The 18,505-nt window shown below is 45.5% G+C and overlaps 1 protein-coding gene across 1 annotated transcript in view; it reads left to right on the plus strand.

Moving 5' to 3' along the window:
- BMP6 (bone morphogenetic protein 6) overlaps positions 1-18,505 on the plus strand; it is a 141,302-nt gene that overhangs the window by 99,799 nt on the left and 22,998 nt on the right. Inside the window, exon 2 of the mRNA XM_057698343.1 lies at positions 16,648-16,840. Within this exon, the coding sequence (XP_057554326.1) occupies positions 16,648-16,840 (193 nt within the window). The remainder of the gene's footprint in view (positions 1-16,647; positions 16,841-18,505) is intronic.

An 18,505-nucleotide genomic window follows, 5' to 3' on the forward strand; every position in this document is an offset into this window, starting at 1 on the left:
CCAAGCCTGCTTGCTGGTCTCCTCTGTCTGTGATTTGAGATCCCCAAAGAACCCAGATCTTGTGACTTGGCCCAGGGAGCCGCCCGCCATGTGGACTCCCCCACCCTGTGGACCCGCTGTGCTTTGGGGAAAACAAAATGTTAAGTGAGCAGTTTAGCTTGGACTTAATCTGGAGGCAAATCAGTAACTCTACACTGGGAGCCTCTCTCCATTGTGTTCTCAGGAAAATGAAGTGAATCACCGGAGCAAAGAATGTCCTCTGGTGCTACAGCAAGGATGAAGTACAATGTTTTGAATTAGGAGAGGGAGGGAGAGTTACTGAGAAGCCTTTGGCCGTCAGCGTGTTGTTCTTCTGCCTTCCCGCAGATACACGCTTGGATGAGAATCTTCCCCAGCCTGGTTTGTCCTGAGCTCAGCCCTGCGGTGAACTGACGAGGTCGTGTTAGGCACGGAAATTATCCCAGAGCAGAGCATCCAAAATGACAGTTTCACGGGGGCTCCAGGAAGAGGAGATGAGACCCTGAGCTTCCAGCTCAGCCCAGAGATGTTTTCCTTGCCCCACTCATGACTTAGGAAATCAGAACCAAATGACAAACACAGACAAGTGCATACCGCCGATCTGTCACACTTGAATGTTTCCCAGCTCAGTTCGGTCTTTCCGACTTTGTATTGTCTGCCATCATTATCTCTGAGGACCCACAAACACTTTGGTAGGTTGGAGTCCACTTTACTCTTATAAATAAAACTGCCTGAGAAGTTATGTTGTTCAGGTGAGGATTAGCTGGTTATCAGCTCAGAAGTTGCATGATTTTTTTTTTCTTTGAAACAGGAAGATGGGCGTGATGAGGCCCCATGTTTCCCACTCTTTTGAGCCTCTTATTAGTGTTTTCTGTTGTGTTTTTTTTTTCTCTTCTAAATCATACATTTAAATGCTTAACCTTGGTGTGTCTGTTGCTGTTTTTAACGTAGGAAGCATTGCCAGTAAACACTCGGAGTCAATTAGGGCTGAACATACTGGCATCCCTGCTGTTCAAAGGGACCAGGACAGCTTGGTGCCCCAGAAAGGGAAAGCGGTTCTTCGCGAACAGCCCTGGGAGAAGCGTTTTGTTGTGTTTTTGCAAGGATATGGTGATCTGAGTGTTGTCTCTGAAAGGAAAGGAATGGCCCTCTTCTGTGTTTTGTGCTCAGGTGGCTCAGCTGTGCTGTGGGGACTGCCTTGCCCCCCATGGGGGGACTTTTCCATCCTCTTGTTGAGAACGCAGGAGCCGTGATCGCATCTCAGTGTAGAACCAGAGGTCTTAGCTTGATCAGGAAATTTTCAAGTGCCTGTTTCTCGCTGCAGCCAGGCCAGGCCGGCTGGTGCTCGGAAAGTGTGGCCCCATCGCCTGCACGTGGGTGGTCCCCTGGTTCAATGAATAAACACTGACCACCTGCTCTGTGCAGGTGCTGGTCCAGGCACTCAGGACACAGAAGGCAATGAAACAAGATGCCCTGCCCCTGTGGGCGCACATTGGAGGGGGTTCCTGCCCTCAGTACCAATACATGTGTTTTCTTTCTCTGTGGCCATGAGTTTGGGTGTGGTAGGGGTGAAGAGGGAGGGTCGTGTGGCCCTTGGCCCGCTGCTGTCAGGCCACCTGGTGCTTGGACGAGGAGCATGAGAAAGGCCTCTCCACACGTCCTGTGCTTGGCATGGCCTGACGCTGGGCCGCGGATAATAAGGGGTCATCCGATGTGGTGTAACTGACCAGGAATCTGAAACCCCGCTCACCCTGGGAACCAGGACAAGGAGCTGGCCTGTCATTTACTCTTAACTTTTAAAACTGGACCGTTTCATCAAAACCAAATAGCTCCAGTGTCATGGTCAGAGGTCCACTGTGGAAAAAGGCAGGATTTAGTGTTTATTTAAGCTGCCACCCAGCTAGAGAAACCGGTCCCACATAGTTCACTTCTCAATTATTTAAGGACTGATTTTCCGTTTTGTGGATTTTTCATGCTCTTGCTCTGTCTCTGCAAGAAGGAGATGGAGGTGGTAGGATTTACTGGCCAGAGAAGGGCGTATAAGAAGAAAACCCCTGGTGCGCGTGATCTTGACTAGCAGTGCTCTTAATAAAAACACATCATCTCATACTTTATAGCCCCGCCTGGCATTGCCCGAGCATCTTAGTGCCCGGGGTCTGAATTCTCTCTGCCTTGTGGATGGAAGTTACTTCACCTTTGGAGGATGGTCACCAAACCAGTAAACACAAGCATAATACCCCGTAGTAAGTGGGTTACTGAATTCTGTTCTCGTACATGATAAAGTCATATTATCTTTGTTTCCAGATTTTAGGCCTCTCTGTAGACGTGGCAAGAGTTCAGTCAGCTGACAGGCTAGAAAGAAGCTGCGTCTGGACCTCACAGCCTCCACCTGTTGATCTGGTACTCTTTCTTGCAGGCTAGACTCCCGACTTTCGAAAAAGGAAACAATGGCCATTTGGTGAGGGTGCCTCCATTTTCACCTTTCCCAGGATGTCTCTGGCGAGAAGCTTCCTCTCTCATCAGAGCTTGATTTTCCCCCTTTGCTGACCTCTGAGGTGCCCTTTTCTTCTCTCGACTCTCGCTTAGTCTGCACATCTGCTTCTCCTTCTCGTGGTCTCTCCTGTAACCCCTCTGAATTAACCTCCTTTATAACCAGAGTTGGCAAACGTGTATCATGAAGCTACTATGCGCCAGAGCCGGTGCAGGGCGTGTTCACTGAACGCTCAGTGACTCTCCGGCCTCTCTGCTCAGATGTCCTGCCCAGCTTGGTCCTGAGGAGGGTCCTTAGCTAATCGCCCTTGTTTGGAGGACAGGCTGTGTTGAAACTCTAGGAGATAACTATTAGTGCCTCCAGCGTTAACTCTGGGGAAGCTGTGGCTGAGAAGGAGAGGAAGAGGAGGAACAAGAGAGTGAAAGAGGTCTGTGATAGAAAACAGGCACTCAGATGTGTGTGTGCACGTTCTCACAGGCACTATTTGCAACCGCCGAAAGGTGGCAGTGGTCCAGCTGTCCACCAGTGGATAAACGCAACATGGTGTGTACATACAACGGAATATTATCCACCACAGAAAAGAGTGAAGTACTGATACGTGCTAACACGACTGATGAACCTTGAAAACATTACACTGAGTGAAAGAAGCAACTCGCAGAGGATTGTGTGATATGACTCCGTTCGTATGAAGTATCTAGACTATGCAAATCCATGGAGGTGGGGCAGAGATTGCTGGTTGCCAGGACCTGGAGGAAGAGGGGGAGAGGGGAGCTACTGCTTAATGGGCCTGGGTTTCCCTTCTGGGTGATGCAAATATTTTGGAACCAGGTGGGGTGGTAATTGCACAGCATTGTGAATGTACTAAATGCCCCTGAATTGTTCCCCTTAAAATGGTTCATTTTGTTATGCAAATTTCACTTCGTTTAAAAAAAAAAAAAAGAAAGAAAGAATGTCAGAGGTCTGTTTCTCTGAATTCAAGATGAGATTAAAAACCCATTCTGTCTTTCCTGTGCATGGTGACCTTATGGTATGGCTTGAGTATAATTGAAGTAGTTTGAGCAAATTAATTTCTTTCTTTTGCTCTTTAATATTTAACACACTTGGAGTTTGCATCCTGAACGCTGAGTGCAATGCAATATGAAAATTGGTGTTCTGGGCCCATAGTGCTGTGGCTTCAAAAAAAAAACAAAGCTGGACAGGTATGTCCAGTCGGGCCCCCAGTTTTGCTGTCTGTGTTCTGGAGGATGCCCCCGGGCTTGAGGAAAGATCCCTGCGGCTGGAGTGCGAAGCCTGACTTTGTTCTGGCTCCTTTGCCCTTTGGGGATACTGTGATGCACAGGGAAGAGCACGGGGCGGGCCTCAGTCCTGGCTCCTGCATTCATTCAACAAACACTCTTAAGCCCTCTCGGGGCATGAGGGCAAACGTGTCATGGGCCCTGCTTTTGAGAAGCTTACAGTCCAGCCGGTGAGGTAGCAGCCACATGAACTACTGGCCATCTTAGAATGAGGTTGGGGCATGATTTCCATGGGATGTTATCGGAAGCTAGAGTGAGGATCCCATAACCAACATGAGGGCATGCAGTGGAGAAGGAAGGCAGTTAAGGAAGGCTTCCTGGAATACAGCCATAAAGGAAGATTTAAAATATTACCGATTACCCATTAAGTATGGTGAGTAATGGTTAGAGTTCTAGCAAAAGAGAAGCACTGAAAAGTGAGTGGAAACAGTTTTTAAAGAGTTTCAGTTTGATATTTTTCCCCAAAGCATTAATAATTATAGGTGAAGTAAGAACGTTGTTGTAACTCCCCTTATTTTTTGCCTGTAATAAATTGTTTTTGTTTAGCATTACATAAGAGCACCAAAGCATTTTCAAAACCGGGGGCCTGTCATGTCTTCATCCTGGAGGTGAGGGAGGGAACGATCTTTTTTTTTTTAACTGAAGTATTGTTGATTTACAATTTTGTATTAGTTCCAGGTATACAATATAGTAATTCAATATTTTTGTAGATTATACTGCATTTAAAGTTATAAAATATTGGCTTTATTCCCTGTGCTGTACAGTCTATCCTTGCAGCTTATTTTATACATAGTAGTTTGTACCTTTTAGTCCCCTACACCCATCTGGCTCCTCCCACCACCCCTCTCCCCACTGATAACCACTAGTTTGTTCTCTCTATGAGTGAGTGAGTCTGCTGCCGTTCTGTTCTATTCATCCATCTTATTTTTGGGGATTCCACGTATAAGTGAAAACATACAGTATTTGTGTTTCTTTGACTTATTTCACTAAGCATAATGCCCTCCAAGTCCATCCATACTGTTGTGAATGGCAAATTTTCATCCTTTATGGTTGAGTAATATTCCATTGTGTGTGTGTGTATATATATATATATATACACATGTATACACACACATACACAGTACATCTTCTTTATCATTCATCTCAAAGACCTTTTAAAGGGCAAGGCGATTATTGTATAGGTAAGGAAAGGTATGAGGTCCTGGGGAGTGTGATCAGAAAAAAATAGAACAGCTTAATACCCCCCAAGAGAAGAGTCTGAGGTGGGGGAAGGTGGGGGGGGGGCTGGAAGGCGGTTGGAGTTGGGATTGAAGGATCTAAGCAGGCACGCCACAAGGTCAGGTGTGTGACTGTGGCACGAGCTGCAGTGTGGGGACAGGTGGCCAGGGGGCAGACGTGGAGGCCGCGGGCCCGGGCTCTGTAGGGGCAGCGGTCGTGGAGCGAGCAGGACGGGTGGTCAGAGAGACCTTTAGAGCAGTGCGTCCCGTGGAACTTGCTGTGACAGCAGGACCTGCTTTCTGATAGCGCATCCAGCAGCCGCACGTGGCCACGGGCCACTTTTAATGTGGCTGGTGTGATGGAGGAACTGCGTTTTTCACTTGCATCACTTACATGTACAGAGCTGCGTGTGGCTCGGCGCTACAGCGTGGTCCTAAATGGTGAAAGCCACACAAGGTGGCAACGGATTGGCCGGCTGGGCCTGGCCGGGAGGACAGAGGTGAAGCGACAGGGCAGCTTAATTGCAGGACTGAGACGTTTGCTCTTGTGCGTGTTGGGGCTTCCAGGGCAACCGGGGGCATCTGGATGATGACGTGCACCCGGCAGTAAGACAAGCACATTCCTTAAGGAGGAGCCGTGGCTGGAGATGCCGGGTGGGAGGCATCAGCATGAAACCCTAGTTGAAGTCATCAAAGTGAGTGGTGCGGGGAAGCCCCTTCACTGCCTTTGGCCTCAGAGTCCTGTGGATACCGTGGTGATCGTGTTTGCTCTGCCTGCCTGCTGGGACCGTTCAGAGAGACAGATGAGATGGTTTTTATGCGGTGCTGGTAAACTCTTCAAACATTAGGCGGGTTTTATAATATCGTTTGGAGTGGAGAGGAATGTGTCCCAAATGTTATTTTCCAAACACAAAAGATAAAGGCTCCAAATTCTGGAAGTGTTGCAAGCTAGATAATCCGTGAGGCCCTCCTGCTAAAATACGACTAGGTCCAGGATAAACAGAGGCAAATATGTCTCAGGCACGAATGTCAGGGACTCCGAGACATCTTGGTTGTTCCTGTGAGCAAACAAACATAAAAGCCAGGTGTCTGGGAGTGCAAATACCAACACCACTCAAACCAGGAGACCAGCTCAGGGTCCAGGCCAAGGTGGAAGAGCGAGCCCGGCAGGTCCACGTGGAGCCAGGGCCCTCCAAGCTTCCAGAAGAGATCACCGATTCCAGCTTGGTAGTGCTCCTCTCAGAAGCAAATGTGCATTTTTTTTTTTTTTTTTTTTTTTGAGGAAAAGCGGCACTGGTTTAAACATTTAAGATGAATTTCAAACAAAAATTACCTAAAAATTTCTAAACACCCAAGGAGGTAAAACCAACAAAAGGAACGTCACCGGAGAGATGGGAGGGCAACACAGCTGAAGTTCCCCAGGGATTTCGTATAGTAGAAAACAGACACAGTTGCACAATACCTTTGAATAGTCTCTGCAGTTCATTCCATTATAGATAGGTCCCGTGTTTTAGAAGTTAAGTCGGTCTTGGCTAACATCTGTGATCAGAAGTTTGACCTGGAGTACTTGTTAGTATTCAAGTTCTCAGCTTCCTCTTCTAGAGGTTTTGACTCTTTAGGGTAAAGAGAAGCCTAACTGTCTGTACTTTTCATAAACATCCAAGTAATGGAGGAAAAAGAAAGACACCAAGTTAGAAAAGGGAAGACAACTATGTAGGAAATACACACAAAACAATGAAGAACAGAATAATAATAGATAATAGTGACACAGGACAGTGGAATATGACCAAGTAGACCACACAGCAACCGTGACAAGAAGGAAAGCTATTGGAAGAAAATTTTAAATCGTTAAACGACAAACTAATAGATGGTGTAGATGCTACATTAAATACGGAAGAGAGAATTGGTGAACTTGTAGATAGGCCTAAAGAGCTGGACCAATTGCCATCTCAAAGGAAATTGAAGTTGACGCAGGGGAGACCGCTATGAGCTAGTGGCTAAGACTTTTTCAGAATGAATGGGAGATGGCCACAGATACATGAAGTCCAACGTTATCCCCACAGAATATGTAATCGGAAATGCACAGTTCAGGGTATTGTAGAGAAGCTGCAGCACATCAAGCACAAGGACATGAAAGCAACCTGAGACACCAGGTCATGTGTCATCAGAAGGAATGATGAATCTGATGTAATGAATACAGACTTAAAATTCTCCTCTCAGTCACAGCAAGGACATTCGGCCAGATACCGCTCTGTGCTGTTGAAACCAGAGGTGTGGGAGCATTGATTTTTCTCTTTGGGCTGTCCCATTTATATGTTTTGACTTGAAGATGTTCAATTTATTTGTGAAAAAAATGCATGTTATATATACTGGTGTTTACTAAATGCAGTCTGATTGCTTCTTTATAGCAGTCCTTAGAAGGAGGCAAAACTGTGTCTATTTGCCATCCATGGGACTCTATCAAGGCCGCCCCTGTTCAGTTTCTTTCCTCATGACCCGTGTGCATCAGGAGCCTGAGTGCACTCTCTCGTGTCAGCTGAGGTCTGTGCCTTTTTTCCACCGTAAGATGGACATGATTGAAGCTATTGAGCCTCAAGTGGTGTTAACATCAGTTGGGGGCAGGGGAAAAGGTTCTAAAACGAGGTTTTCAAAATAAAAAATGACTTGGTTCACCCTTACTACTAATGATGATGGGTAGGCACTGATTTCTGGTCCTAAATCTCTTTATAATATGTGTACGGAGTCTGGTCTTAAAAAGCCATGGGGAATCACAGGGACAGCCTCGGGAGTTCCTTTATGGTGACTGAACAGTTCTGGGTCTGGATTGTGGTGGTGCTTTTAGGAATCTGTACATGGGACAAAATGTCACAGAACTGACACATACCCAAAAAAAAGTGCACATAAAAGCTGGTAAAATCAGAGGAGGGTCTGTAGTTTTCCTAAGGCGTTAATGCCGGTGTCACTTTCCTGGTTTTGTTGTTGTTCTTAGTTATACAAGATGTTACATGGGACCACTTTTTTTTTAATCTACCCTACTATTTTTGCAACCACTTGTTGATCTATGATTATTTAAAATAAAAAGTAAAATTTAGGGGGAAAAAAGCCACTTAGAGCATGGCAGCCAGGAAAATAGCTTCTTCTTGATCTTTGTGATTCCCACAAAACATGAATGCAAATGTTTAGAAATATTTGGTGAACCCTGGAGGGTAAAGGGTCATGGCACTATGGTTAAAAAGTGAGTTGGAGAGTTCAACTCAGTGTCTCTATTACTATTTAAGGTTGGAAACTGGCAACAGAAAAGTCAAATGGCCACCATTGTTACAACCCTTGGAAAACTAGCCAGAACTTTCTCTTTTGCCTAAAATGAAAACAACTTGTGCCGTAGCATGAAAAAAAAGATTTATAATTATCAATGGAATGGTAATTTTTTTAAAAAGGGGGTTCAGTTTTTTCAAGTTTGGTCTATAACTATAAGTGGAAGCATTAAGCATTTGAAAATGTAGAACTTATTGTGGAATGAATGCACAGTTGACCTTTGAACAATAGGGGTTTGAACTGTGTGGGTCCACTTATATGGGGATATTTTTCAGTAGTAAATACTTCATACTACACAGTGCATGGCTGGTTGAATCCGTGGATTTGGAGGAACTGAGGATGTGGAGGGCCAGCTATATAAGTCACACTCGGATTAACCCCCGAGTTGTTCGGGGGTCAACAGTAATTCCCTGAACTAAACTATACTGAATTAACCATTGAGTGAGTCCAGTTATTGAGAAAGTAATGACTATATGACTGCTCTTAAATGGACTAGAGAGAGTGTTCCATTCTTTTCCTTCTGTCTTTCTTCTGTCTTTTATATTTGCAGTTGAAGTAGGTGGTGTCTTTATTTTTCTCTAGACAACTTCAATTGATAGGATTCAGATTTTGTGGGATGATATTCAGAAAATACCTATGTTAAAATATCTTTATCACAATCAAATTAAGCAGTAGTGAGAAATAAAAAGAAAATGACCTTCAGTAAGATGAAGCAAGAGAAAGGGAATCATAAATAAACAATATTAGAATGAGAATAACATAGAGCAGAGATTTAATAATAAAATACTCTGAAAAACTTTCTGGCAATAAATTTAAAGAAGTAAACCCAAATTGACAAATTTCTAGAAAATACACACTGAGTTAAGGAAAAAAAAAAGGATAGCTTGAATATTTCTATATGTTTAAAGGAAAATGAATGAGTAATTAAAAATGTTTCCCAAAGGAAAACACCGGGATCAGATATTACTGATAAGTTTGCCAAACTTTCAAGGAAGAGATCATTTGTTTAAAAGAAAGGGAATGTTCCCCAACTTATGACAAGAGCAAGTGTAACTTGAAACCAAACCACATGATGATATGAGACCGGCACCAGGGTCTCTTATGAACACGAATGCAAAAATTCCGAACCGTAGATTGGAAAGGTAGCGAACACATGACGTTTAACACCTTCAGGTCGATGTCATGGGCTGCGTGTTTCTGTCCCTAAAATTCATACTGTTGAAACTCTAATCCCTGATGAGACAGTATTAGGAGGGGGGGGGCCTTTGGAAGGTAATTAGGTCTAGATGAGGTCATGAGGATGGGGGCCCAGGATGGGATTAGTGTCCTTACAAGAAAAAGAAACTGCAGCTCACACACACACACTCTCTGCCTCTGCGAGTGTGCACCAAGGGAGGCTATGTGAGGACATAACCAGGAAGAGGGCCCTCAGTGAGACCCCAACCCTGCTGGTGCTCCCATCTCCTGCTTCCAGCCTCCAGAGCTATGAGGAATAAGTTTTTGCTGTTTAAGCCACCCTGTCTATAGTGTTTTTGTTATAGCAGCTGCTACTCACTGAGACAGTCAGGGAAGCAGTTTGCTGAACTTCCTTATTAGGTCCACAGTTTGTAATGTCCTCTTCCTTTCCTGTTATTTAACCTTAGCAGCACTGAGCTGGACTCCAACATAAGATGGAAATGAGCATCCTCAGCTTCTTTGCTTTAAAGGAGGTGGTTCAAATGTATCACCATTAAGACTGTTGTTAGTGTACGTCTTTATATCAGGTTAACAGAATTCTTTCTATTCCTGGTTTGCTAGTTGAGAAGAGGCTCAAGTGTAAGGAATGGACCCTGTTTGGTTCCTGATTCCAGCAAACCACCGCAGAAAGACAGTTTTGGAGGCATTTGAGGAAATTTAATTATGGATGGGTATCGGAGGACAGTGAAGAATTATTTTAACTGGGGTGTGATCCTACGTTGGGATTGTGCAAGAAAATGTCCACTTTTGTGGGGGAGTTCCCTGGCGGTCGACCAGTTATGATTTGGTGCTTTCACTGCTATGGCCCGGGTTCAATCCCTGGCTGGTGAACTGAGATCCCACAAGCTGTCTGGGAAGGAAGACAGAGAGAGAGAGGGGAAGAGGGAGGGGGAGAGAGAGAGAGAAGGAAAGAGGGAGGGAGAAAAGGAGGGAGGAAAGAAGGAAGGAAGGAAATATCCACTTTTATCATAGTAAAATACATATAACATAAAATTTACCATTGTAGCCATTTTACTGTGCAACTTCTGTGGCTTTAAGTACATTCACATTGTTGTGCAACTGTCACCACCATCGTCTCCAGCACTTTTTCATCTTCCCCCACTGAAACTCGGTACCCGTTAAATACCAACTTGTCGTGCCCCCAGCCCCTGGAAACCACCATTCTACTTTCTGTCTCTATGAATTTGATCACTCTGGGTACCTCATACAAGTAGAAATATACAATATTTGTCCCTTTGTAACTGTCTTATTTCACTTAGCAAAATGTCCTTAAGGTTTATCTGTTTTGTAGCATGTATCAGAATTTCTACTTTTATGGCAGAATAGTCTTCCACTGTATTTATGGACCACATTTTGTTTACCATTCATCCATGGTAGATATTGGAGTCTTCTTATCTTCTGGCTTCTATGAATAAAGCTGCTATGAACAAAACATGGTGTACAAATATCTGTTCGCATCCCAGCTTTTGATTCTTTTGGATACCCATACATACCCCGAAGTGGAACTGCTGCATCATGTGGTGATGCTGTTTGATTTTTTTGAGGAATCGCTAAACTATTTTTCACAGCAGCTACACCATGTTACATCCCTACCAGCAGCACACAGCGGTTTTACTTTCACCACATCGCCAGCAACACGTATTAAGAAAATGCCCACGCTTGTAATAGATCGACACGTGGTGGGGCTGCAGAAGGAGAAGAGCGGCTAGTCATCTGTTCCTGTGGAACCTCGGCGCCCCACCAGCTGGCGCGCAGCGCAGGCCCCTGCCTGGGTAGCCTTCGTGCTTCGCTGTGGCCGTGTCTACATTTCCCTGGGTGCCTGTAATACTTCCAGCATGTCTCTGAAAGGAAAGGCTTTAAGAGAAAAAGAAAAACTAAACAGTCTATGATTTAGTGATACACACATACGTAGTAAAAGTTTTTTAAAAGACAAGGGACTGGGGATTCTCTGGCCGTCCAGTGGTTAGGACTCTGTACTTTCACTGCCAAGGGCAAGGTCTCAGTTCCTGGTTGGGGAACTGAGATCCCACAAGCCTTTGAATGTGGCATAAGCAAACACACAAACAAAAGGCAGAGGATTGCCAGACACTGTTCATGATCCGAGGTCCTTTTTGGGTGGGGGTCGGGGACGGCACTGGGGAGGACTATTGGTCACCGTCCAGTTTTTAGGTTGGGTGCTGGTTTCCTTGGTGTTTTGTTGTTAGGCTTCGTTAACTCCATAAATTACACATGTATACATACCGTTGCATGTATAACACTACAGAATTTACTTTTATAATCTTAACCCAGTAACGTTTATTCCTTCGGGCTGTGACTCCTACCTGTTGGCCGGAGGTCTGGTGCGGGTCTGAAATTTCAGCTGGTGTCGTCTGAGGCAGAGGGAGAACAGAGTGAGTTGTATGAAAGCTGAATCGATTCAGCCTCAAGGATTGCATAGATCCTTGAATTACGTCCTTCCTACTCGATCTGGTGTTAGAAGGACCTTTAAAAATAAAATCGGAGCCTTAACAGGGTGCAGTTGGTTTTCTTTCTTTCATTGTCCTTACAAAAGGCAAACAGAAACAGTAGTGCCTTGTGTGAGGTCATTACCATTAAAAAAATGTTTTCAGTGGTCCTTGAAATAAGAGAATTCTAGGAATGGTTGCCTCAGAGAACACAGCACTGTATTCAGCAGTCAAACGCTAAGACTGATGCTACTCAAGACAGTGATTTCACCTCCCTTTCCAGAGAATGGATGTCCTCCAGTGGAAAAAGCTCACTTAGAGGAAGCATCGCAGTCTCCAGAGGAGACCTGAATAACTCGGCGAAAGCAGACTCTCAGCACAGAGGAGCTAGATTCTCAGAGACCAGCTCATGACCCTCACAGCTGCCATTCACTGAGCACTTGCTCTGCCATCGCCTGTCTTGTACAGATGGTCTCATGTAATGCTCAGAAATGTTATTTTTCCCGTTTAACTGAGAGCTGAAATTTTGGCTAATCTCTTGCTCAGTCTCACCTGAGTAAGAGAAGGGGGAGCTGGAATTCAAACCCATTTGACAGCTTCACACTTCGTCCACACTCTTAGCTACCGCTTCATCATATGCCACCCAGGGACCATCTTTGAGAAGCCAGATGCAGGGGCTACAGGATAGGTACTGAGCACTGGATCCCCACCTCAGCCTTCTCTCTCTTTTTTTTTTTTTTGAGGGGTTTTTTTTTTAAAATAAATTTATTTATTTATTTATTTATTTTATTGGCTGTGTTGGGTCTTCGTTGCTGCACATGGGCTTTCTCTAGTTGTGGTGAGCAGGGGCTACTCTTTGTTGTGGTACGTGGGCTTCTCACTGCGATGGCCTTTCTTGTTGCAGGGCACGGGCTCTAGGTGCGTGGGCTTCAGTAGTTGCGGCACATGGGCTCAATAGTTGTGGCTCACGGGCTCTAGAGCGCAGGCTCAATAGTTGTGGCACATGGGCTTAGTTGCTCCGCGGCATGTGGGATCTTCCTGGGGCAGGGCTCGAACACATGTCCCTTGCATTGACAGGCAGATGCTCACCCACTGCGCCACCTAGGAAGTCCCAGTCTTCTCTCTTATTTCCTGACCTGTCTGGCGTTTAGGGAACCCAGCTCACAGAGCTTGAAGGGGAACCGCCAAGCTCGTTGGAACCGTTACCGTTTCACTGCGGTGGTCTTCACGTGCACGTGTAGGCGGCGACCTGATCGTTCCTATCTCTCCGATCCTTCTGAGACGTTAGCAAGGGCACCGTGTAAATTCAGCTGTGGGCAGAAGATCTGGGGAGGGAGGAGGCGTTCCAAGCTGACGCCAGTGACCGATAGCTGAGGTCTCGTGGGAAGAGTGAGGAAGACGGTGCAGCTTTGAGCTAAGGAGGCGTAAGGAGAGGTTCAGGAGACAATAAAGCGTTTAGGTGGGAGAGCTTAAAACGAGGTGGGCAGTAATCAGAGCCTCCCCAGGGGCCTGAGGAGACCACGCATCTCCTCCGAGAAGGATTAAGGAAAAGCAGGAGGATGTGGAGTGCTTCAGGATCCGCTAGAGGAGAACTGGGAAAATGTACATATAAGGCAATGAGTTCTAATTCACACGGTGATAAAATGCAAGGCTTTGAACTGTGCTTCTACTTTCTCATTTTTAGATTCTTTATCTCTTCACATCTGTCTGTGAGCGGCTGCCAGGACTCTTCCTTAGTCGCACACACTGCCTCCCAGGATTTCGAAATCCCTCCTCCTTAAGAACTGCGTGCAGTTTCTCCCCTTCCTGGCAAGGTCAGACTCCCCTTCTCTCTTCCTCTCTCATCCTCTCCTGCCCTCCCTGCTCTCCATGTGTTGTTGCCTCTTACTGTGTAACAAATCACCCAAAATATAATGGCTGCAAACAGCGAGGTGCTATTATCGTCTCCTATGGTCTTGTGAAAAGACTGGGATGAACTGGGTGGCTCCCCCTCAAGGTCCCTCAGGCAGGTGCAGTCAGGTGGTCGCTGGGGTTGGGGTCACCCGAGGCTCCGCTGGGTTGGACATCCAAGATGGCGTCTTCATACCACGTCCGGCGCCTCAGCTGAGGTGGCTAGAGACTGGCTGGACTCTTCCCTCCCTCCTTCCTTCTCCCTTTGTGTCTCTGTGCACCACACAGCCTCTCTACGTGGTTACCTTGGACTTCCTCATAGCCTCAGGGGTTTCAGAGTCGTCGGACTTCTTACGTGGTAGCCATCTTTCCCCAGACACGCATTCCGAGACACCTAAGTGGAAGGAAGTTCCAAGCCTATGACTTACTCTCAGAAGTCACTCAGCACCACTGTTGCTGCCTCGTATTGGTCCAGAGAAGGTTGCAGAGCCAGCTCAGGGCCGAGCGACCACCCAAGGGTGTGCATACACGAAGGTGTGGTTTATTGAGGGTGGTATACCTCTCCAAAGACCAACATATTTCTCATGTATTGGAATGTCCCTTTCTGTCCTCCTTATCACTGAAGTATCTTAAGTCACTGGTTTATTTTTTTTGAGTCACTGTTTTATGTCTTGCTTCGCATTTATAGTTTTTCTTTCTGTTGTTTATATTAAGGGCGATTGGAAGACTTCTTGGAGGAATTCTTATGCATTCTCTCAAAAGAATCTAAAGAATATGCTTTCATTTCTTGATATTAAAGTTTTTAAGCACCCAAGAGGCCCTATAGAAAAGCTCTGTGACTGTTGTTTTAGAAAGCGTCTTTGGGAAATCAGATTTGATTCACTTTTTAACTGCTGATGATAACGTATCAAACTGAAAAGGCAGATCAGTTTTAGGGAAAAGTGATCCTGCATCAGGTGCAGGTGTCCTTGAGTGAACTCCCAACAGTATTGCTTTGCATGCTTAGCCACTAATTAAAAACCCTGTTCTCTTGTTGGGACTGAACCATGGTTTGCTTTCTGGCTGGACCTCTTTTTAAACTTATATTCAAGCTCCTACACAAGACAGAGCTTACTCTTTTTTAACAACTTCCTCTGCCCCCACCCCCCCGGCCCCAGAAAAGGGATAACTTGAGTTTAAGAGATTTGTTGCATAGTCACATGGCAGTTTCAGAAATTCTGTACTTAAAACCTTGTCCTGGTGGATGGCTTAACTTTCCCTAGCTTCTGCAATGCCATTGAGGTCTCAAGTTCGTATAAAGAGTTATTGGCTTTTTTTTTTTTAAGAAGCTAAATCTGCAAGGCTTTTCTCTGGTGATTACGGAGAACAGCACCTCCAATGGTGGCAAATAACTTGATTTTTTTTTTTTCTACCCACAAGCCCTGGAAAAACTCTGGCATCGAGGATTAACGTGCTCATGAGATTTTACTGCGGTTGCCATTAAGAAAAAAACTAACAGGAGCAGCAGGACAGAAGCATTTCTGAGCTCTAGGGAAAAGAGTCAGGATTTGTGGGGGGAAACAGGTTGCTCATTTTCTCTCCTACAACAATTATGAGTGAAGCATCCAAGGCGGATAGCATTTCTCTCACCCAGGACTTTGCATAGCCATCTGAAGAATGATAATCACTCGTTTGTAGTTTTCCATAGTTTATCTTCATGCAGGGGAAAAAAATTCATTTAAAAAAAGCTTTTAGGGAGTTCCCTGGTTGCCTAATGGTTAGGATTCCGCACTGTCACTGCCATGGCCCTGGTTTGATCCCTGGTTGGAGAACTGAGATCCTGGAAGCTGTGTAGCGCGGCCCAAATATGAAAAAAAAATTAAAATTAAAAAAAAATTTTTTAAGCTTTCGGACTCCATCCTTTCCCAGTTTTTAAAAAAGCCTCAGACAAGAGCACGTTATCCCGTCGGTGATGTGTTTCCACATCTCTGTCCTCACACTTGGGTGCTGCACGTAGGTTAAATAGAGACCCTGGCAGCTTCACAACCCAGAGGAGCCCTCCCCTCAGAGGCGTTCAGCCCTCAGTTTTCCGCAGTAGAGGGAGGGCGATGGACTTTAATTAGAGCAATATTTTCTATGAGGCTTCACATTAAACCCTCAGCAGAAGTTTCCCCTGGATGTCGGGCAAAACCGGAGGACCCTTCGAGCTTCAGACCCAGGCAGGATGCACTGCCCCCCCTCCACCTCCCCCCACCACCAGGACCCTCACCGAAGGTTAGCTCAGGGCTGCTCTTGGTCTTGTCAGCTGCTTGGTGGGGAGAGAAGGAACCAACCCCAGGGGACGGGGCAGCAGGAAGAAAGGAGGACTGGGAGGGGACAGTGGGGCCAGGATGGCAGAGGCGTTCTTAGTCACGTTTCCTGAATTCTTACAACTTGACATCATTTGTGCAGATGAGGAAACCCGAAGCCAGGCGTTTAAATAACTTGGCTTTCACGCAACTTGGTTAAACTATTTAAAGTCTTTAAAGAACATCTAAGAATTGTATTTAATCCTTGGGTAAAATGAAGGATCTTAATCTCAGCCTGGCAGCCTAGCCAATGGTTCTTTCCGCCACCCCCCTCCCCCCCCCCCCATCCCTCCCATAAGCCCTGGGTAACTGGTAATCCACTTATGAATGGAAACGGGGGAACTTTCTAGAGGTGAGCCTGTGGCACTTAGCCAAGTAACAATAGTTGTCACTCTCTCTTGTTTAATCCTATAGTGGAGTACGACAAGGAGCTCTCCCCTCGCCAGCGACACCACAAAGAGTTCAAGTTCAACCTATCCCAGATTCCTGAGGGTGAGGCGGTGACGGCTGCAGAGTTCCGAATCTACAAGGACTGTGTTGTGGGGAGCTTTAAAAACCAAACTTTTCTTATCAGCATTTACCAAGTCTTACAGGAGCATCAGCACAGGTATGGAGGCTCAAGGAACCCCAAAGGGTGGGGCTGGCCCCTGTTCCTCACCCTGTCACCCTCTAAACCTGAGTATGTCTGTGGAAGGTGGCTTTAGAGTTTAAGGTCAGCACACAGTAGCGTTTAGCCAGCAAGAAGATTTTTTTGCTCTTAAGGTGTAGAGTTTCCAAACAGGTTTCTCTTCCGAAGCAAGCCAGTGAGTGGTATTTACTAAGCATCCTTTGTGATCAGAAAGGATATAATTTACTGGGAATGAAATGTTTGCCACTGTTGTTCAGCCCCTGCTTTGAATGGGGGGTGAGTGTGGCTGCATAAATTCGCACTTGAAGATTCTCTGAGGATGCTTACAAATGCTGCTGGTTCAGGCAAATAGAAGGCTATGTGCTTGTGCGTACAACGTATACATATATAAGATATAAGACGTTTTTGAGTGAGTGTGTGTATACGTGTCTCAAGTATATTTTTTATCATGTGTGTGCAAGGGAACAATAGGCTTTTTTTTTCCATGTCTATATTATTTCCTGAAATGAGGCCACACTATTTTACAAAAGAACTGTGTTCTTGGGGCTGCCTAGCAAATAAAGAAAAACTTCCATGGAGTGATTTTTTTTTTTTTTTTAAGAGGATTGGAGGAGTAGAGGGATGAAGTATTACAGCAGACATCTCAGTCCTGTAGAACACAAAAAACAAGCCCATGACCTTGAACTCAGGCGAGTGGTTTGGCTAGAACCGAGAGCCCTGATGCAGAGGTTAGCACTGCCCGTGGTTCTCAGTGGGCAGGAGGTGGTGGACAGCCTGGCAGTTGTATGGTAAATGCGAAGGTAAAAGTGAAAGGAAGAGGAAACTTCCCTGGCCGTCCAGCGGCTAAAACTCTGCACTACCAGTGCAGAGGGTCCAGGTTTGATCCCCGCTCAGGGAACTAGATCCAACGCGCTGTAACTAAGACCCGGCACAGCCAAATAAATGAATATTTTTTAAGAAATTGAAAGGAAGAGAGACGTCCCTGGTGGTCCAGTTTTTAAGACTGCGAGCTTCCAATGCAAGAGGTACAGGTTTGATCCCTGATTGGGGAACTAAGATTCCACATGCTGAGGGGGAGGGAACCCCACATTTATGGACTCTATTAGCTTTAGTTTTATAAACCAGCTCCAGATTCTTGCTTTTGGTCTGGAAATCTGCTGCCTCCCCAAGAAAGTACAAAAGTTTGGACCAAGAAGGTCCAAAGGAAAGAGTTTGGTTTCTCCTGAACTTACGGATCCGTGTGTGGGTCTGTCTCAAATACACACACTAAAATAATAGCAAACATGAACTTGCCCTGTACAAGGACTGTTTTGAGAGCACTGCCAACATTTGGCCCTGATGCATATTCAAGTCGATAATGAGGGAAATGGAGAAGGAAGGACATGCCAGGCTCTGGGGACACGTCCTGGTGTTGGACATTCATGGATGGGTGTGTGAATTCGCAGCTGTGGCAGTTAGGTTATAAGTAAAATAGAGCCGTTGCGGGATCTTTATAACAGACCAACATGTCAGAATGGAAGGGAGGTTTTCTGATGTCTGATTTACACTCCTAAATAAAAGTATATTCATTGACTTAACTGTTAAGGGCCTCTTTTGAAAAGTAAATTATTCTTTGCTAGATTTTCATCTTTCGATATTTCAGAG

The sequence above is a fragment of the Hippopotamus amphibius genome, chromosome 11 (assembly GCF_030028045.1).
Source record: "Hippopotamus amphibius kiboko isolate mHipAmp2 chromosome 11, mHipAmp2.hap2, whole genome shotgun sequence".
Taxonomy (NCBI): Eukaryota; Metazoa; Chordata; class Mammalia; order Artiodactyla; family Hippopotamidae; genus Hippopotamus; species Hippopotamus amphibius.